General features: G+C 48.5%; 1 protein-coding gene across 3 annotated transcripts in view; it reads right to left on the bottom strand.

The window, feature by feature from the left end:
- Positions 1–11,885: 11,885 nt before the first annotated feature.
- Positions 11,886–22,584, bottom strand: part of AGFG1 (ArfGAP with FG repeats 1) — a 46,583-nt gene continuing 35,884 nt past the window's right edge. For 2 of the 3 annotated variants that reach the window (XM_061575129.1, XM_061575130.1), the window contains 2 exons: positions 20,586–20,677; positions 11,886–15,639 (listed from right to left, as the gene is read on the bottom strand). In XM_061575129.1, the coding sequence (XP_061431113.1) occupies positions 15,580–15,639; positions 20,586–20,677 (152 nt within the window). In that variant the 3' untranslated portion in view covers positions 11,886–15,579. The remainder of the gene's footprint in view (positions 15,640–20,585; positions 20,678–22,584) is intronic. The other variant, XR_009756946.1, reaches the window with a different exon arrangement.

Genomic DNA, 22,584 nt, shown 5'->3' with positions numbered 1-22,584 from the left:
CCGCCTTCGACTTTTATGAACGACCGGGTGTTTAAGGTTAGCGATTTGTCGTATTAGCTGGCCGTATAGCAAATGAAAAAAAATACAATTACTTTACTGTGCAAGTAAAAAAATGTGTGTCTTTTAACATTTGTGTTTGTTTTTTATTTAGGGCCCCTTTGTAACATTTGCTACAGGCCCCGCACTATCTTAATCCGGCACTGGGTTATACACCGCGTCCTCAGCGCATGCAGTAAACACACAATTACACAACATCGCCAAAAGTCAGGCATCGCTTCTCGCCTTGACATTTGGCCCAGCTGTTGGCCATCTCAAAAAATATGCGGGGAAATTGAATAAAAATTATTTTTTTTAAATGTAACCGCAGATTGTTGTCAAGCTAAAAGTCGCTCAAGGGGCCGTCCATAAATGACGTCACGCGATTTTGGACGATTTTTGACCCCACCCCCCCTCGTCACACGGCGTCACAAGAAGACAGACACCCCCCCCTCAAATATGACGTCACAAAGCTCTGCCCCCCCTCCCCCCCAAAAAAAAGACATGCTTCAAATCGCTTTAAACTATTGTCATTGTAGTGCGTATTTAATGTGGCGCTGCACTCTGATGTTGTAGGAGAAAACATTTATTAAAAAGTCAATTTAATTAAGTAGAACGTGTTGTCTATATTCATTTAAAGTTGCGCATTTTACGTAACGTCACATTTCTCAAACCCCCCCTCGTCACACATCGTCACAAACGTCTGACCCCACCCCCCCCCCCTAGGTGCGTGACGTCATTTATGGACGGCCCCCAAGACTCCTATTGATTCCATCGTCACTTCCTAAAAGGAGGTGGGTGCACTTAGAGGTCAGACTGTGACAGACGACTGCATCTGACGTTCGTCATTACGGGACAGTGCGGTGCCAGTACAGTCATTCAAATGACCTGACCCAGGTTTTGATTAGCAGCCTGACAACTAACTGGTTTCTCGAGTTCTAACGTGATATAATGAATGAAATCTGCGTGGCTAATGGCTGTATAGATTTCATAGACACGTTCCCTTCAATAAAAAGGAATGCCGGGGTGGTTGGTGGTGGTGGTGGCAATGATTGCCAAATGAGATTGCGATCCCACATTCATGAGCAAATGCATTGCACAAAGTTGATGATAAACCAGAATGGCCTGTGTACGGCGTGTGTGTGTGTAGGTGAGGAGCGGTGGTGCAGCAATTAGCGCACTGCGCTACGATTCCTGTTCACGGCCAACACCGAGTGACGATTATCTGGCCACCCTCTAGGTCGACTCAGCCTCCGATGAGTACCTGTCGCGGTGTGTATTAAACATCGCCACTAGGGAGACAAAGGCGACCGGGCGTAGTGTTGGCCAACCACCCCATTCGTGTGCCGTGCCGGCCTTCATAGAGTGCCACTCGCTAACAGCACTTGCCCCAACAGTCTGTTAAGTCTATACGGGGGATCTCTGTCTTTGTTCTGTGAGCGGCTTACCTTTTTAGGCCACGTGACTCACCGGCAGCGCAGGTAATTGGCTACAGGGGCAATCTGGACCTGAACGGGCAGGTGGTGGTGGTGGTGGTGGCACTTTGGGCGTAATCGCGACCTCCCCCCCACCCACAAATTAAAAATGTCGAGTGCACGCCCAGATTTACAACGCGGTCACGGGGCAATTGTCATTGCAAAGTAAACACTGCAGCGTGGCGAGATGCCAGCCGTAGAGCTGATAAGATTGTGTGAAGTACGTGAAGAAATACAGGGTGTTTCAAATAGATGGACCCGATTTGAAATCGCTATATCTCTGCAACCACGAACCGCCCATGAATGAAACTCTTACCACTTGAAAGGGCGGGGCATAGAGTTTCAAATGATCACCGCTCGATGCCTCTCCCAGCGCACAAACAGCCCCTAGCCTCAGTCATTTTGCAAGACACACTGCCTCAACGTTGGATAGGTCGCACGGGACCCCAAGACTTGGCACTACACTCTTGGCCCCCAAGATCCCCAGACATCACCACACCCTGCGACTTTTTCTTGTGGGGATACGTCAAAGACCCGTGGTGTTTTTGTGCCACAATTAGCGACTAATCTGGATGACCTCAAAAACTGAATCGCGGCAGCCGTGACTTCAGTGGAAGAGAAGACACTTTGAGAGGCGTTTGGGACGAATTCAACTATTATCTCGATGTTGTCCGTACAGCAGTTGGAAGGCACATAGAGCATTTATAAAATAGTTAGTAAAACTTGATAACTCATCAAAGCGTTTGTAGTTTTTTGTGTAATTGTAACATGTTGCCATCGTGAAATGTACTGCTTTGAAATTGGGTCCATATTTTTGAAACACCCTGTATTTAATCTGGACGACATTCTAACCATGGCACACGATAAAAGGCATGCGGCCTCACGTCCCATCGGGGAGATGAAAGAGGATTAACTCATAAGAGGCGTGACAGGTAAAAAGTATAACCCGTAAAAACAAAGTTTTTCACTATAAATCCTTTATATGCGTGTTCAATGGGCCACAACCCAGCCCACATTGGTCTTTGAAACGGGCGGCTAGAGTCCTCTCGTCCTCTGGCTTGAGATGGCTGCCACCTATCGGTCAGATGATTGTCTGCCAGCATTAAGCAATTGGTAATTCAATATTTAATTTGTTTTTCCTAAACAGTGTAACATTTTGGAAAAAAATTTTCACGAACATTAATTGTCTCGCACAACGAGTCTGTGTGCAAAATGTCAGCTCGATTGGATCACGGGAAGTGGGTTAAAAAACGACCGAAAGATTTGCACGGTCGTAAGCAAGCAAGCGAACTTAATATAAAGGATTTAAAAAGTGCAGCCTTGGAATGTCTTGCTCACGTCACTCCTTGGCAGAAGGGCCTTCACTCGAGGTATCTCTGTAGCCCCTTTAGATGGTGTTTGGCCTACTCCTCCACGCTGGAAGAGGCGGTATTGACCCCCACGCATTTAACCCACCGCACTCCACGTTCAACATCGACTCGTTGCGGTGTATCCGTTTAGACTGCTGGGCTGACGGTGTGATAACCTATATACTCTTAGTTTTTTCGGTAAAGTCACGTAGGTAAGAAATGAAATAAAAATTTATAAAAGTAATAATAGAAATAAAATAGTAAAAATCACGACGTTTCGGAGGCAACACAAGTCTCCGTCATCAGGTGGGACCGTCACAGCCAGATTTGCTGCATCAAGTGAGGCAGGGATTCCAAGATGCAAGTTCTTAAATACAAGTTAAGGGGGAGGAGAGCGGGGGGGGAGCTTATTAGAATGTGGTAGCCAATGAATGGAACGTGTAGGGGCCGTCCATAAATGACGTCACGCGATTTTGGACGATTTTTGACCCCCCCCCCCATCGTCACACAGCGTCACAAGAAGTCAGACCCCCCCCCCCATCAAATATGACGTCACAAAGCTCTGCCCCCCCCCCAAAAAGATATATAAAACATGCTTCAAATCACTTTAAACTATTGTCATTGTAGTGCGTATTTAATGTGGCGCTGCACTCTGATGTTGTAGGAGAAAACATTTATTAAAAAGTCTATTTAAATAGGTAGAACGTGTTGTCTATATTTATTTAAAGTTGCGCATTTTTACGTGACGTCACATTTCTCACCCCCCCCCCCCCTCGTCACACGTCGTCACAAATGTCTGCCTCCCCCCCCCAGGTGCGTGACGTCATTTATGGACGGCCCCTTACTCCACAGCACCGTCGCTCTCAATCTCTCGTATTATCGTTCGTCCAAAAAAAGGCAGAAAATGAATCAGAAATGTCAGGTGGGGGGGGGGGGGGGGGGGGGGGAACCCCTCCAGCAATGAAAAATGATAGAGGAGTTGTTAGTAAGTAAGGACTTGTCCCTTGCTTTTTATTCGGCGCGTGTGCGGCGAATTCGAACCGCGTGGTGTGATCGGCATCGCGCTCGCTGAAGGTGTTGATGCCTTCAGGGAAGTCGTGTGCTGTATAGGCAACTGCGCACAATTATGACTCACTTATAACTGCTTTGCCGTTACTTGTTGCCAATTATGGACTCAGACTATTGTCCTATCATCTCATAGAGTCCCTGGCACGTAATAATATGCTACACAGTGGCAGTGGGGGTCGCAAAATGACCGATTTATTACTAATAATCCCCAATGATCCGATCGAAATTAGGGATTTTGATCGGATCATTCGGGGGGGCACGTGCCACCCCCCCCCCCCCCCCCCACTGACTCCTCCAGTGAACGCACAATTCATAAATTATTGCGCACAGAAAACTTTGCAGTCGCAAGCAGCAGTACGTGTACTCATATTTTATCCTGTGACTCCAGTGTTGCAATCGTCGATACACCATACGCACAAACGCTGCCAACCCACAATGTTAACATGTGTAGTGACTGACTCAGAGACGCTAAGAGTAGGAGGCGCTCTGTTTATTAACACGGCCTGACAGTAGCACTCAGTCACTACGGATTCCGGTCAGGACAGCTCGTAGACTGCCTGACTGCCGACGCCGAGACGGTGAAGACGGAGACGATGATGAAGACTCCAGCAGCAGCAGCAGCAGCAGCAAGCCGGGGACCCCACTCCACACGACAGCCCCGAGCTCCCCTCCAGGGGCCCCTTTTATACCGTCAGCGTGGCCTGGCTCCGCCCCCGGTCACGCCCCCCTTCTGGAACCTACTGGCGGACTCTCGACGTCAAGTTCAAGTTCATTTATTAGGTACAGCCCTGTGAGCCATTCGGCTCTTGAATCGGGTGCAACCGCAACAAACGAAAACATGAACAAGAAAACATCTTCAAGTGAATATGTGACTAAGTGCAAACAGAAAATCCAAGAAAAGACAGCAAGCTATTGCAGAAAAAGCACCGTACACCAACGCTGTGTGCAAAAATGCCAGTGGGATGCAAGTCAAACAACAACCACAAGACAACTTAGATTAAGGCCATCAGTCTTACTCCGTACTACAACAAACAAACACGGCTAAACCAATACACTTTTCGAAATCACCAAAATAAAGCCATGAAAGCAATGAAACAGTGATCATAGGAACTGTGATGGAATTTTCACAATAAATGACATAAACAACATGACGTGCCCCTTCCATGACAATTCCCTGAGAACCATAAATTGTCTTATGGTTGTTATTGTTTGACTTGCATTCCACTGGGATTTTTTCACACAGCGTTGATATGCGGTGTTTTTTTTCTGGAAGACTTTGCTGTTTTTTCCTGTATTTTTCTGTTGCGTGTAGTCACTTTAAGATGTTTTTGGTTCATGTTTTTGTTTGTTGCGGTTGCACCCGAGTCAAGAGCCGCATGGCTCACAGGGTTATACCTAATAAATAAAACGAAAAAACTGAAACTGGTCTATCACGTGGCCTGCTGTCAGTCAGGGCTGCTGTAAGCTGCAGATCCCCTTCCTTGCCAGCGCTATGCTGCTACGTGACCGATTTTACGTCACTACACTCTTTGGGTCTTTCAGTAAAGTCACGTAGATAGAAACATAATGTCACTACATGTGTAGTGGCATAGTGCTGGCTGCTGGCGACAAAGGGGAACTGCAGTGTACGGCAGTACTGACGTCAGCAGTCACGACAGACACGAGAGGGGGACATCTAGGGGAAAGGTCACAGAGGGGGGCCCATCGGGAAGCCTCAGGAACCCGCTAGAAGGCTCTAGAGAGGGGTCCCATGATGTAGCTGCTCACCCCGAGCTCTCGGTGTCCTGACAGTGGCATTGCGAGGAGATGCCGGAGAGGGGAGGGAGGGAATCGACAAGTTAATCTCCGGTGTTAATTTCTCTCACCTTATGAAAAAAAAATATTCAAGAAGATATCTTGGTTACATCTTTTATCAGACAAACAACTAAAAACATGCTCACATTTTTTATTCCCGTAGGCCCTTTTAGTTTTCGTAGGCCCCTAGGCACAGTGCCTACTGTGTGGCCTATTGGATAATACCGCTCTGGTGGGTGGGAGAATGAGTGGCTGGGTGAGCGAGTGAGTGAGTGAATGAGTGGGTGGGTGGGTGAATGAGTGAGTGGGTGAATGAGTGGGTGGGTGGGTGAATGAGTGGGTGGGTGGGTGAATGAGTGGGTGGGTGGGTGAATGAGTGGGTGGGTGGGTGAATGAGTGGGTGGGTGAGTGAGTGGGTGAATGAGTGGGTGGGTGAATGAGTGGGTGGGTGAATGAGTGGGTGGGTGAATGAGTGAGTGGGTGAATGAGTGAGTGGGCGGGTGAGTGGTTGAATGAGTGGGTGGGTGAATGAGTGAGTGGCTGGGTGAGTGAGTGAATGAGTGAGTGGGTGAATGAGTGAGTGGGTGGGTGAATGAGTGAGTGGGTGGGTGAATGAGTGAGTGGGTGGGTGAATGAGTGAGTGGCTGGGTAAGTGAATGAGTGGGTGGGTGAATGAGTGAGTGGGTGAGTGATTGAGTGAGTGGGTGAGCGAGTGAGTGGGTGAGCGAGTGAGTGGGTGAGCGAGTGAGTGAGTGGGTGAGCGAGTGAGTGGGTGAATGAGTGTGTGGGTGAATGAGTGGGTGAGAGCGAGTGGGTGGGTGAGTCGGTGAATGAGGGAGTGGGTGGGTGGGTGAGTGGTTGAATGAGTGGATGGGTGAATGAGTGGATGGGTGAATGAGTGGGTGGGTGAATGAGTGGGTGGGTGAATGAGTGAGTGAGTGGGTAAGTGGGTGAGAGTGAGTAGGCCCTGGCTCAACTCCGTTTGGGGGGGGGTGAGAGAACACGGGGGGGGGGGGACGCCACACGCAGGCCGCACTGGAAGGGGGCCTTCTTGTTAAAACAGTCCACCCCCGCACAAATTCCTGCCGCTCACTCACACAATTATTGTTTTACTCTCCCGCCCCATCAACAGCTGTTTAAAAAAAAAAATTGGGATTTTTGGTGGCACCGGGGCCAGCACTGGTACAGTACGAATGTGTCAGCCGCCGGGTTCAAGTAGCCAGAATATCGCTTGACCATTGCAAATGTAGGGGGGCAGAGATTTAGTAATACAGGGGTAGCCAACAGAGATTACTAGTAAACCAAAACCGGGGTGGGGTGTGAGTGGTGGGGCAATGGTTGGCACACCGCATTTAAACTGAACCCGGCTTTCTGAGTTCCAAGCCCTAATGCATCGCGAAACATATTTTAATCCTTTATATTAAGTTCACTTGCTTACGACCGTGCAAATCTTTCGGTCGTTTTTTAACCCACTTCCCGTGATCCAATAGAGCTGACATTTTGCACACAGACTCGTTGTGCGTGACAATGCATTTTCGTGAAAAATTTTTTTTCCAAATTTTTACACTTTTTACGATTTTTTAAAATATTTAATTACCAATTGCTTAATGGTGGCAGGCAATCATCTGACCCATAGGTGGCAGCCATCTCAAGCCAGAGGACGAGAGGACTCTAGCCGCCACGCATATAAAGGATTTATAGTGAAAAACTTTGTTTTTACGGGTTAATTTTTTAGAAAGTGCCCCCCGACCCCCCCACGGTCCAACAAAGGCCCCCCCCCCCACGTCACCGACTCGACACGCGGCTGGAGAGATCGTGACCCCCCCCCACCCACACCCCCAATCGAAGATAGGAGCTCTTCGGTTTTCTTTGAGCTGTGCTCTCGAGAGCTTGACTCTGCTCGAGTCGGCAATTCACGTGGGGTGCCCAGTGGCGTTGGAGAGGCGATGTCACTCGACGCCTTACCAGAATTGTGTTAAGACGAAGAATTAATAATGTAAACAAGTAAACCCGTAAAAACAAAGTTTTTCACTATAAATCCTTTATATGCGTGGCATCGGGGCGGCTAGAGTCCTCTCGTCCTCTGGCTTGAGATGGCTGCCACCTATGGGTCAGATGATTGTCTGGCAGCATTATACAATTGGTAATTAAATATTTTAAAAAAATTCCCTAAACAGTGTAAAATTTTGGAAAAAATTTTTTTCACGAAAATGCATTGTCACGCACAACGAGTCTGTGTGCAAAATGTCAGCTCGATTGGATCACGGGAAGTGGGTTAAAAAACGACCGAAAGAATTGCACGGTCCTAAGCAAGCAAGCAAACTTAATATAAAGAATTTAATAAGTATAACCCGTAAAAACAAAGTTTTTCACTATAAATCCTTTATATGCGTGGCAGCGAACTTAATATAAAGGATTAAAAAATATATTTGCCTGTGGAGGACGCGGGGATCGATCCCGCGACCTTTGGCATGGGAAGCAAGGGCGCTACCAACTGCGCTACTCCGCCACGGCCTGTGGAGGGGTTACGCTCTGGGCTCTTACACTCTGACGTTCAGCCAAAGCCATGAATGCGTTCTATTTGAATATATGTAAAACATTTTTTTTTTGCCTAAAAAGTGTAAAATTTTGGGAATTTTTTTTCACGAACAATAATTGTCTGGCACAACGAGTCTGTGTGGAAAATGTCAGCTCGATTGGATCACGGGAAGTGGGTTAAAAACGACCGAAAGATTTGCACGGTCCTAAGCAAGCAAGCGAACTTAATATAAAGGATTTAAAAAACCCGCACAAAGATGACGACGCGTATTTAACAAAACGAAAATTCCTGACTTCCGTGTTTATTCTACTATTCAACATCACTTTCAGGGTGTGGCAAGTGTGTGTTTGTGTATATATATCAATATTATTACTGTAAATATGTACGTAAGGTTTCTTATTTTATACAGGACCGTATTTACAAGCAAAGCCGAGCTCACTCGAACTCGGTCACGTGCGCGATGGTTTGAAATTTTAATGAAATGAAATAAAACCGTTAAAACATTTTAAAACTAAAATAAATACATTTATACGGTGACATCAGAGGGAATTCAGAACCACCCCAATTTGAATGATCGGCACCACTGATCTTCCAAATGTAACGCGTATCATCCGCTCTTTCGTTTCACACGCCTTCACGTGTCCACAGTTAGATTTAAACAACAGATATCCAGTTTAAAACGTAGTCTGTCGCAATTTGATTCCTTGCAAAAAGTACTCTTAGGTTTTTTCGGTAAAGTCACGTAGGTAAAATAATAATAATAAAAATAAAAAAGTAATAGAAAAAAAAATAGAAATAAAATAATAAGTCACGACGTTTCGGAGGCAACACAAGCTTCCGTCTTCAGGTGGACCTGTCACAGCACGATAGCTGTATCAAGTAAAAAATGAACCCGTAAAAACAAAGTTTTTCACTATAAATCCTTTATATGCGTGGCGGCTAGAGTCCTCTCGTCCTCTGGCTTGAGATGGCTGCCACCTATGGGTCAGATGATTGCCTGCCACCATTAAGCAATTGGTAATTAAATATAAAAAAAAATTCCTAAAAAGTGTAAAAATTTGGAGAAAAAAATTTCACGAAAATAAATTGTCACGCACAACGAGTCTGTGTGCAAAATGTCAGCTCGATTGGATAACGGGAAGTGTGTTAAAAAACGACCGAAAGATTTGCACGGTCGTAAGCACGCAAGCAAGTGAACTTAATAAAAAGGATTTAAAAATAAGTCCCAAGAGACCGACCTTATATACTGGTTAAGGGGGGGGGGGGGAGCCAGGATGGGCTGCGTGAGAGGAGTTGTTGTGAGATGGTTACACGACTGCTCCTGGGACTGAGCCTTTGTTATGTAGATGGCAAAATGTTTCTTTTTGATTGTTTGAACACCTGCTGTTTTATAGCCAGAAAAGGGTAAAACACCTACTCGTATTTCCCACACTAGAGGGGTTGTAATGCTTTGTACGCTTTGGGCAGCGTGGGGTGCCAGGAGATGACACTACAACAATGGATCATTGTGCCCGTGTGAAGGCTTAAGCGTTGCGCCGTTATGATCAATATGCATCGGGGTTTTTTTTTCTCTCTCTCAAGTACCGTGATCTCTTCTCGGAGTGAAGCCAAACACTCACGAATGGAATTGGCCAAATAATCCAAATGCGTGAACCCTCCTGCAAACAAGCGAGGCAATTCCTGGGTAAACACAGACACCATTATGATGATTGTTACGATCTTAACACAGTTTGTGTTGAAATGGTTAAGATGAGATCTTTTGTTGGTGTAAGTTGACCGTATAACAAGTATAACCCGTAAAAACAAAGTTTTTCACTATAAATCCTTTATATGCGTGGCGGCTAGAGTCCTCTCGTCCTCTGGCTTGAGATGGCTGCCACCTATGGGTCAGATGATTGCATGGCAGCATTAAGCAATTGGTAATTAAATATAATATTTTTGTCCTAAAAAGTGTAAAATTTTGGAAAAAATTGTTCACGAACATTAATTGTCACGCACAACGAGTCTGTGTGGAAAATGTCAGCTCGATTGGATCACGGGAAGTGGGTTAAAAAACGACCGAAAGAATTGCACGGTCCTAAGCAAGCAAGCAAGCGAACTTAATATAAAGGATTTAAAAATGACAATGATGGCACGTTGAGGCCTAGAGATGAACGCGACAACACCACGTGCCCTTAACCCTTTCATTACCACCCTCCCGTTTTTGTTGACATCGGCTCATACGGAGAAAAAAAAGGTACGAAAAAAAACTTCCAACGTAAACGTTGGGTAGGGGGGGGGGGGTGCCACCTGTCCCGATTTTCCCCTGGATCTTCCTACTCCTCTTCGTTGTTTTGAGGTCACTGTCCTGAGAAATCCGTCGGCCTTCCCGGGGTGCATTTAAAGGTCGAGATTTTCTGCCCACAGCGTCGTGATAACGTCGCTCAGTACGATGCATGTACAACGTCGTTATCGCCTCTTCGCTTTGACGGATATATTCTTTGTTTAACACGTAGCAGGCTTTCGCGACCAATATCATCCATAGTAGAGGTCTTTTTGGGTTAGATCGCGTAAATATATAAATGTGTCGTGAAAACCCGCCACCACCCGACACAGCCAACTAGTAAGGGTTGTCACGTAAACAGAACGTGGCCAATTCGTCACTAGTACAGCACTAGTGTATAGTGTAGTGTATAGTGTATCGTAGTTTAGTGTATATAGTAGTGTATAGTGTAGTGTATAGTGTATCGTAGTGTAGTGTGTGTAGTGTATATTCTAGTGTATATTCTAGTGTATAGTAGTGTAGTGTATAGTATAGTGTATAGTAGTGTATAGTAGTGTATTGTGTAGTGTATAGTGTAATATACTAGTACAGCACTAGTGTATAGTGTAGTGTATAGTAGTGTAGTGTATAGTATAGTAGTGTATAGTGTAGTGTATAGTGTAGTGTATAGTATAGTAGTGTATAGTATAGTAGTGTATAGTGTAGTGTATAGTGTAATATACTAGTACAGCACACCGGTATGATGGAGAGCCAAGCCCCACAACATTTACAATCTGAGTACGACGTTTCGCCAGTAATTACAACCAGCTTTAGGCGACAGCCACAAATCTAGCTCTCCAACACACCGGCGCGCTGTACCAGTGACGAATTGGCACGTTCTGTTTACATGACAACCCTTTCGACTTAAAGCTTTCGTGACTGCAGGGATTCATCTTCTTGGTTCTTTCGGTAAAGTCACGTAGAAGGGAAGAAATAAAATAATAAAAATAAAACATAATAAAATAATTCTCACGACGTTTCGACGCTGTCTTTGCGACAGCCCTCTTCTTCACCTGAGGACGGCTGCTTGCGTTGTGGCCGAAACGTCGTGAGAATTATTAAATGTTTTATTTTTATTATTTTATTATTTCCATTCTACGTGACTTTACCGAAAGAACCAATAAGATGGAACAGAGGAAGTTGAAGAAATGGGGGGACACGCCAGACGATGTTTTAAAGGTCATTGCAACAACACGCGATGACGCCGCTCAGCTGGCCAACGATCGGAGGTTCGATGTGCCGTACAGCGCGCCAAGTGCTCGGGCCTAGGTCACTAGGTCAGGGGTTTCCAACCGGAGGTCTGCAGAGGCCACGGGGGGGGGGGGGGGGGGGAGCAATGGTTCACGGAATTGTTTCAGACACTACGATTTGCGTCAAGAATCGCGGCGCTTTTTTTTTACTTCCCCATCTCACGAGTGCGTGTCAATAAATAAATAAAAAGCAAGCCACGTGGCCTTTCCACGATATTGGTTTACGGTGGCCCGCGCATTTCTTTTTTTTTAGGGCGGATAGAAGCCCGTGGATCCCAGAAAGGTCAAGGGTCACTCGCATAAGGTAAGGTCAATAACGAGTTACGGACAACAACAAAAAAGCAGGCCGTTGTTACCTTTTGGGGAGCGGGTGGGGTGAGAAATCTCTGAAATCTCAAGGATGATTTCTCTCCCTCGGTGATAACCGCTCCGTACATGCGCGCACGTGTGAGCGAGGCATGGTGCTCTACTACAGGGGTTTAAATGCCCGACGGGGAATACGCAAACACCTGCTATCGTCCTCTCGACGAAGCAGACAGATCATCATAAACAGTGTCTGGGGGGCTGTGTGGCAGCCGTGTGCAATCGGCAATGACAAATGCAGGAATAAGCTTTCCCAACGCTTCATATGGGATGCTCGTAAAGAATTATCCGCGAGGAAAGAATTATAACGACGGCCGTTTGGGCTGCACGGTTTAAACGATGGCAACATATTTTCCTGTGTACGTAAGTGTTTTAGTGCCACGCGCCAGACGAGTATCCTCCAAACGGCACCCTGAACAAATCAAAATGCGCAAGTGTGTAACATAAATATGTAATTTTGATGCCTATGACCATGTAATTATATGTATATTATTTTATTATTTCCCTTCTACGTAACTTTACCGAAAAAAACAAGAATATGAATCCCTGCAGTCACGAAAGCTTTAAATAAAAAAATATTACCATGTCCTTTTCAAAGATTAGCTCTGTCCATGATAATGCTCAAGAACTTTGAATACTCCAAATTGCATGAAATTGTTAAAATTGCTTATGTAAAACTAAACCATTTTGTATTTTACCAGGTAAGGCCCACTGAGCCGTATAACTCTTTTTCAGAAGCGACCTGGCCACACACGATGGCTCACCCAAGTGGCTTATCACGCGGAGATGTACAGCAGCCAAATACTCTTTAAACACACGTTCATTGTAAATGTGGTGGGATTAAAACCGGAGGACCTGGAGAAAAATCCACGTGACCACGGGGAGAGAGAGAGACACGCAAACTCCAAATATACAGCAGCAGGCATCAGGGTCAGGATGAAACCCACAACCTCCTGCATACCAGGCGAGGGCGTTAACATCTCCTAGCCACCGTGATGATAATGAAAGAGACACGCAAACTCCAAATATACAGCAGGCGTCAGGGTCAGTATGTAACCCACGACCTCCTGCATACCAGGCGAGGGAGTTAACATCTCCTAGCCACCGTGATGATAATGAAAGAGAGAGACACGCAAACTCCAAATATACAGCAGGTGTCAGGGTCGGGATGGAACCCACGACCTCCTGCATACCAGGCGAGGGAGTCAACATCTCCTAGCCACCGTGATGATAATGAAAGAGAGAGACATGCAAACTCCAAATATACAGTAGGCGTCAGGGTCGGGATGGAACCCACGACCTCCTGCATACCAGGCGAGGGAGTTAACATCTCCTAGCCACCGTGCTTAATTTGTTATCTTCCCCGGCTTCTTGTATCCCTAATTGTCCCAGTCAACTCATTGATATTCAGTCTCGTTCAAGATATCTAACTTGTCTTTCTCTCATTAATCTCATACATTGTATATTTGTACCTGCTATCCATAATACAGTCGATATTACCCATCTTATGAGAATAGGTTTTCCCCTTTTTTCTGGCAACAAAACAGGGGTTGAGATGTTAAAACACCAAACTGAAACCTTTTTACAAGGAATCATGTCTGCATTAACCACAAGACTTGTCGTCAGTATGCAAACAAAAACACACTGATAATAAATGCATTGTCTTTGAAACTGATTGGTCCACACCTGAGACAACTTTCTTTTGAGCCTAGTCTCAAAACGGCGTTAGACCAGAGGGCGCCAAAAGGCATACTCATCTTCTGTCCATAAAAAATATATTAAACATCCTTCTCGTAAAAAAAAACAGATTTACGTTGCTTCCAGTTTGCTTCGTACGGTCGTCGTGACAAGAATAGATAGTGCATTGGAAGTGTGGGGCGGGGGGGGAGGAAAGGGTTTGTACACAAATACCACGACGTTTTGCAATGACAGGTGCAGGCCAGGTGGCTAGGTGACAAAGAATTCAAATAATTTACCCGCAAGGCAAACGTACAATTGTGACGATATCTCTTGTGTAACACATAACGTACTGTGTATGTGCACGAGTACGGTAAACAGGTGGACCGAGTGGATGATCAAACATAATCGTAATCATACCGGGTGGATAATAACAGAGCCGTGGCCATTTGTCAGCGTTTCGGTCACAACACCCGACTTGCATTTCAGTGGCCGAGGATACAGTCGGTAGTGGACGTGTCATCGACAATACGCCGCCCACGTGACAACAAGTGTTTTGCGGCGTTCCATCCGATGCCGAGAGGCTCCCCACGACAGAGGCCCTCTCAGTCTGACTCGTGGAGTGTCGGCCCATTCCGACAGATCGTATAGAAAAACAACGATTAATGCTACAGACGCCAAGTAAACAACACTTTTTGGTAAGTACGTACCGCACGATGAAAGATACAAACGTATAAACCAGAGCCGGCAGCTGAGGAGTGAAATCACTATCGTTCACGACCAAGCTTCAGTCGATTGCACAATTAGTCTTTAGTTAAATACTGCTTAACGCCGAATTGCAGACGCATGTGTGTCCTGCACGCGCGCTCACGGCCCCTTTCGTGTGCAGCACGAGCGCAGGTGGACACTGCCCCGCGCAGTTGAGATTCAAAACTACACGGGGCAGCGTTTGAGTGTGTGTGCAGGGCAGCTGCGTTGGCAGCTGCGTGAATGCGTGTGTGCGTGCGTGTTGGTGCATCTCGGGGAGCGGTGGTGCAGAGGTTAGCGCGCTGCTGCGCTACGAATCCGGCGAACCAAAGTTCGATTTCCGCTCACGGCCAACACCGGTGACGATTATCTGAACCAGTCCTGGGCTTCCTCTAGGTCGACTCAGCTTCAAATGAGTACCTGTGTAAACATCGTCACCAGGGAGACAAAGGCGGTCGGGCGTGGTGTTGGCCACCCTCTCTCTCGTGTGCTGTGCCGGTCTTCATAGGTGCTCGCTAACAGCACTTGCCCCAACAGTCTGTTCAGGCTATACGGGGGATCTTTGTCTTCGTTGGTGCATCTCAGTCACCCCGTGGCACCTGAGGTATGTTCCGTGACCTGCCAGCGGGCCTTCGAGATTTCCCGTCGCCTAAAAGTGCACCTATCGTGACACAATTGCCGTGGTGACATCACCGCCACTTAGTGGTGAACGACAGTTCTTGTTGTTATGTGTGGATGCGTGATCATGTCTGCAAGTGGGTAGGAGGCGATTATACGGGGTGTGCGAGCGAGCGGGCGGGCGGGTATGTGGATGTGCAAATGAGTATGTGGGTGGGTAGATTGGTTGGTGAGCAGGCGGATGAGAGGGCGAGCGAGTAGGTTAGCAAGTGGCGAGTGAGTATGCCGGTGAGTGGATTTGTGGGGCGAGGGGGCGAGCGAGTGGGTGGGTGGGTTTGAGGGTGGAAGGCAAAGTCGGGGGTTACAGGAAGGGATTGTTGGAGACACTGGTGCTTGGAAACGTCCCTGAGGTCGCTCCACTCTGCAAGAGAAAGACGGAAACGCCACTTCAATAGGTGCCCTTTGCGCTTTTCCTATCAACTCACTGCGCTCTTGAGAACCCGGTTCAATCGCTGGTGGCCGAAACCTGGATTCAAACCGAGGTTCTCAACGGTGCGGGCTGAGTGCCCGCTGTAGGAATGTGGGAATTGCCACCGCTGGTTCAAAGGACCAAACGAAAATGACCACTGCTGTTGCGAATTATAAAACTAATGATGATTCATCAATTATTTTTGTAAATCAAGTGGGACGCCATGGTGGCTAAGGGATGTTAACTACCTCGCCCGGTATACAGGAGGTCGTGGGTTCGATCCCGACCTTGACGCTTGTTGTACATTTCGGGTTTGCGCGTTCCCCCCGTGGTGGCGTGGATTTTTCTCCGGGTCCTCTGGTTTTTCCCTCCACGTTTACGAACACGCATGTCGAGTATTTGGCTGCGACACATTGCCACACTACAAGCCGCTTGGTTGAGCTATCGTTTGTGGCCAGGTCGCTTCTGAAAAAAAAGCGAATTAGCTCGGTGGGCCTTACCCGGTAAAATAAAAAAAAATAGACACTATGAGACCTCCTTTACCAGTGGCGAAATATAGTAATAGGTTTTAACCCTTTCAACTGGTACAAAAACTGACACCTTTATACAAGGCATCATGTTTGCAATAACCACAACACAAGCAGTCAAAATGCCAACAAAAAGAAACAACTCTGATGATGATAATGATATGCACTGTCCTTGAAGTTGATTGGTCCACGCCCGAGACAGCTTTTCTTAGAGCCTAGTCTCCATTGGTGTTGGACCAGATGACGCCAAAAGGCGTACAACTCAAAGCTGTCTCGGGTGTGGACCAATCAACTTCAAGGCCAGTGCATATCATTATCATCATCAGAGTTGTTTCTTTTTGTTTGCATTTTGACTGCTTGTGTTGTGGTTATTGCAAACATGACGCCTTGTATAAAGGTGTCAGTTTTTGTACCAGTTGAATGCGTAAAAACCTATTACTAAAAAAAATAGTTTAAATTTGTATTTGTTTGTAATCGTTCTTCTACTCATTTCAGTACGTGATCATTAACTCAGGTTTTTTTTTAACGTGACACCACTGCCATTGCTCTACCACTCCACAAACCGGCGTGGTCAGAGAATAATCTCATTCCCCCAAGTGGCCTTCCCAATCACGGCTCCGTCTCTGTATTTTTAGCGAACATAATCCCCTCTCTCTGAAGGTGACTCCCACCGCAAGGCAGACGTCGCAATCGGGTACCCGATACCCGTACCCTACCCAATACCCGGCTACCCGTACCCAGCCGGGTACGAGTGTACGGGCACCTGAAGACGGAAGCTTGTGTTGCCTCCGAAACGTCGTGATTTTTTTTTTTTTTTTTTATTAATTTTAATGTTTTACCTACGTGACTTTACCGAAAAAAACCTAAGAATAGTACGGGTACCCATTTGCGACCCTGGTGCGGCCGGGTATGGGTGATAAACCGTTTGTCACTCATTTCCCAACGTCTTGTCTCTTCTCACAATTCAAGTTCCTAGAATCAACCCACCCGCGCCTGCAACATGGCTTCATCCCAGAGGTCGCAATCGGGTACCCGTACCCTACCCGATACCCGGCCGGGTACGGGTAGCCGGGTATCGGGTAGGGTACGGGTACCCGTTTGCGACCCTGGTGCGGCCGGGTACGGGTACGGGTAAGGAATGAAAACCCGTTTGCGACCTCTGCTGCAAGGTAGCCACCACGTTCCGGCACCGTAACGAGAAGAAGTCCTCGCGTGTACATACGTTGAACTTTTTTCGCACCCTACGTATCCAACCGTGCTAATCGGAGGTGCGGGGGAAGGACAAGAGAAACTCAACACAAAAAGCAGTTCTAATGAAATGAGTTTACAACCTACCAACGTCTTCTTGGTTCTTTTGGTAAAGTCACGTAGAAGGTAAATAATAAAATAATAAAAATAAAACATAATAAAATAATTCTCACGACGTTTCGGCCACAACGCAAGCAGCCGTCCTCAGGTGAAATCGAAATTTAACTTACCAACGCTTTCAATCTCTTGCACACGATCTGCGTGCATTGCCTAACTCGGCTACACTGCCATCGCAGGTAAAGGTGCAGCTCTGCAATTGCTTCCTCAATGTCACTGACGGGGGATAGGGCTTCCAACCAAAGCGGTGTTCTGTCGTTGCAATGCAAGGCCCCGCAGGTCACTGGCGGCCCCCGGTGGCCTTTAGTGCGGCCACTGATGTGCGGCCTCCCCTCCCAACAATACATAAATGTGAAAACACCCCACATCATCATCATCATCGTGCTGCTGTCAAACAAACAACGGTTTCAAATGTGTGGCGGCCCTCACACTCACTGATGATGTTTTATCGGCGAAAGTGTCCCCCCCCCTCCACCCCACCCTCTGAAAAATTAGCGAAGATCACTGCACTAAAGGGAGCTCCGGAGGGCCTCTTCTAGGGGGGCTATTTGGCCTACTCTTCCACGGTGGCCAAACGTCTCGGAAGAGGCGGGGAGTACCCACGCTTTTCCCCGCTGCGTGTGACGTACCGATCGATTGAATGTGCTGAACCCGTTCATACGGGGGATTTAAAACCGACATGCACCGATGTTGCAACCGCATCGCCGGGAGATGGAGTAAGAACCTCTGGATCGCCAATGCAGAGCTCTATCCATGGCACCATTGTGGCAGCAGCATCCTTGATTTCTGACGTGCGACCTTAATCGGGTTGTCTGCAGCAACGTTTCTTTAAGTAAAAAAAAATAATGCATTTACGTTTAGACAAATTATGCTGTGCCTTGGAGCCAAAAGAGAATTAGCTACTAACTGGATCACAGAGCCCTCCCTTAAAGCAAACAGCTAAAAGCAAATTCGTGTAGCACATGAGTTTGCACAGAGGTTACCACGCATTTATTTTTTAAATTAACCACTCAACGTAAGCAATTTTTAGGTGGTATGTGTTAATTAAAAGCAAAAAGTGCCTACTCGTGACCCGGGAAATAAAGGTCGCAGCTGAGCTGAGCCGACTTGCGCTGCAGAATTTGAAAGCGAAATAAATTGCATTTTGCTCCGAGAAATTATGCCGGCAATTTAATAACGCCTAGAATAATGTGCCGTGGGCGAGAGGGCGGGAGGACGGGTGGGCAGGTGGGCGGATGGGTGGGTGGGCGGGTGGGCGGGAGGGTGGGCGGGTGGGCGGGTGGGCGGGTGGGTGGGTGGAGCGGTGGTGCAGTGGTCCGCGCACCGCGACACAAACCCAAGCCACCCGAGTTCCATTCCCGGCCACGGCTAACGTCAGTGACGATCGAAGTCTCAACCGACCCTGCGCCAGAGGTCGCAAACGGGTTTTGATTCCTTACCCGTACCCGTACCCGGCCGCACCAGGGTAGCAATCGGGTACCGTACCTGTACCCTACCCGATACCCGGCTACCCGTACCCGGCCGGGTATCGGGTACGGGTACCTGATTGCGACCTCTGGGATGAAGCCATGTTGCAGGCGCGGGTGGGTTGATTCTAGGAACTTGAATTGTGAGAAGAGACAAGACGTTGGGAAATGAGTGACAAACGGTGACTCACCAGTGACTCACGGCCTACCCGTACCCGTACCCGGTCGCACCAGGGTCGCAAACGGGTACCCGTACCCGGCCGGGTACGGGTAGCCGGGTATCGGGTAGAGTACGGGTATCGGGTACCCGATTGCGACCTCTGCCCTGGGCTCCTGCCCCCCCCCAACCCCCCTTCGTCACCAATCCACCTATACAGCGCTGGTGAAGGACGGCCATACAATCCCCACTACTGGACACAGTTGTGGGGATGCATTCATCCAGCAGCGGATTAACAAACAGATGTAAATGAGCATTTTTAGAAAATGCCAATGAAAATAATAATAATACGTTATGCAGATTAACTTGAGGGCATTACCAATTTGCGTGTGTGTTTATGTGCACCTGGCCTGGCACAAGCGCCGTGGTGAATGGCGGCTGTCGTTGTTGTTGTTGTTGTATTTGTGAATTGTGTATATCTTGGCCGCCCTGTCAAGGTCATGTCATTATGCGAAGAGACACGCTTCTGCACTTTTGAAGAGTCAGCGGAGCAGCGTGTAAATTAACACACAGGCCATCGCTACCACGGCGTTACGATTGACAATTTGTTTTCGTGTTTAGTTTGTTGTCCTTATCCGCACCTCCAATTAGCACGGTTGGCTACGTACGGTGCGAAAGAAGTTCAACATGCATACATTCAGACGCTGTCGCCTCGACAGACCTGGTTTTCACCTGAGGACGGCTACTTGCGTTGTGGCTGAAACGTCGTGAGAATAATTTTATTATGTTTTATTTTTATTATTTTATTACTTCCCTTCTACGTGACTTTACCGAAAGAACCAAAAAGATACATACACACATAATCCAAATTGGTGTCATATAGAATAACAATAACACCACAAATATAAGACCATAGTCTTAACAACATACTAGCAAATAATGATATGAATTCGGAATTTAATATTATCACATTAACTTCTGGCTCACGCGGTTTGGCCGATCCGATGACAACACCGCACCCTAATTAAGGGTTCGTGTCAGGCGACTCGCTGTCTGAGCACGTGACAACTCGACTTGTCAGCCTGTCACGTGCGTATGTACGTTGAACTTCTTTCGCACCGTACGTAGCCAGCCCATGCTAATCGGCGTGGGGGGGGGAGGGGCGCACTCGGCAGCCGCTAGCTAAGCCCAGATGATCTCGGTGGTAGCGGCGTCTCGCTGCTCGTTAAGACCTCTGAGGCACCCAGGGTTGCCCACCACGTGGTCCCCCCCTCCCCCCGTTGCAAAGAATGGCACCAGCGGCTGCTACGGAGCTCAGCTCTCTCTCATCGTCACAGAGAACCCCCCCCCCCCGTCCCCCCTCTGTGGTCAGAGGTCACTCACCAAGAAGGGGTTCGTCGGCAATATCCGAGTGCTTTGGCCAAACTGCGCGGCCATCACCTTGGGCTGCGCGTAAACAGCGGCGTACGCAGACTCTGTACGCACGGGAGGGAGGGGGGGAGGGGGGCGATAACAACAAGGGCAATGACAAAGATTTCCCACGCCACCTACAAACAGAAAAGTGCGAGGAAAACAACAACAACAACAACAACAAAGATCTCCCGTGTCACGTGACCACCGGATAAGGGATCTTGACGGGAGGGGAGGCCCCAGAGGTCGCAAACGGGTTTTGATTCCGTACCCCCCGTACCCGGCTGCACCAGGGTCGCAATCGGGTACCCGATACCCGTACCCTACCCGATACCCGGCTACCCGTACCCGGCCGGGTATAGGGTAGGGTACGGGTACGGGTACCCGATTGCGGCCTCTGGGATGAAGCCATGTTGCAGGCGCGGGTGGGTTGATTCTAGGAACTTGAATTGTGAGAAGAGACAAGACGTTGGGAAATGAGTGACAAACGGTTACTTATCAGTGACTCACGGCCTACCCGTACCCAGCCGGGTACGGGTAGCCGGGTATCGGGTAGGGTACGGGTATCGGGTACCCGGTTGCGACCTCTGGGTGGCCGCATTGAGGGCCAATCGCGACGCCAGCACGGTGATACTCGACGGGGTCCGTCGGCGTACCCATGTGCCGGGAGCCGTACAAATAAACCTCGTCACCGCCCACCCACCTCAGAAAGTCCTCGTATGTGTATGTGTGTGTACGTGTGTGTATGTTCGGCCGGATCGAGGGGGCTAAACGGGCGCGGCACGGGCTAGAGAAGAGATGTAGTGATGTGGTACAGGAGGACGTGGAGCTGAGTGGACTTGCCGATGACTGGTACCAGCGGTGTCAAGATCGGCCTCTGTGGAGGAGGCTGGTGAAGGACGCTACTGGGCAGTTGGAGGCAGTCGCCCTCCAACAACAACGGAGGGCGGAGGAGCGACGCTCACAACAACGAGCGGAGCGCCGGGTGACTAAAGCACAGCATGTTGGTACAGTAGGGGGCACAGGTGGTGTATCAGCCAGTCATCTCGGTCATCTCGGTCAGTCGACCCGTGGCACCTGGGTCTGCCCCGTGACCTCCTGCCAGCGGGCGTTCGACACTTCACGTGGCCTCAAGGTGCACTTGGCCTGGCACAAGCGTCGTGGTGACCTCACCGCCACTTAGTGGCGAATGGCGGTTGTTGTTGTTGTATGTGTGTGTGTACGTGCGTGCGTGCGCGTGTCGCCGGTGTTGTTCAGCGAGGGCCCGAGTCGCGTCGCAGTTGACGGAGGAGAGGATCGCGCAAGCGGACACACGGGGAAACCCAACGCAGGGTTTTGCCGCCACCGAAACTTTCACGTCATCATTTATTGACGACCGCAGCCCTGCGTCCTCGCTAACGGCGACGGCGAGGAAAGATCGAGGCTAGTCGAGCACGAGAGGGTGTGGGGGGGGGGGCCTGTGTGGCCAGCAGCAGAGCTGGCTTTGTCTCCGTCAGAGGTCGCAACCGGGTACCCGATACCCGGGAACGGGTACCCGTTTGCGACCCTGGTGCGGCCGGGTACGGATAGGCCGTGAGTCACTGGTGAGTCACCGTTTGTCACTCATTTCCCAACGTCTTGTGTCTCTTCTCACAATTCAAGTTCCTAGAATCAACCCACCCGCGCCTGCAACATGGCTTCATCCCAAAGGTCGCAATCGGGTAGCCGTACCCGTACCCTACCCGATACCCGGCCGGGTACGGGTAACCGGGTATCGGGTAGGGTACGGGTACCCGTTTGCGACCCTGGTGCGGCCGGATACGGGTACGGGTAAGGAATTAAAACCCGTTTGCGACCTCTGGTCTCCGTCTTCCCGGTGCAGGTGTTTAGGGGCCGTCCATAAATGACGTCACGCGATTTTGGACGATTTTGGAACCCCCCCCCCCTCGTCACACGGCGTCACAAAAAGTCAGACCCCCCCCTCAAATATGAC

This window comes from Lethenteron reissneri, chromosome 57 (genome assembly GCF_015708825.2).
Source record: "Lethenteron reissneri isolate LAM-NWPU_2019-01 chromosome 57, ASM1570882v1, whole genome shotgun sequence".
In the NCBI taxonomy this organism is placed as follows: Eukaryota; Metazoa; Chordata; class Hyperoartia; order Petromyzontiformes; family Petromyzontidae; genus Lethenteron; species Lethenteron reissneri.
This window is presented reverse-complemented; position numbering and strand designations above follow the sequence as displayed.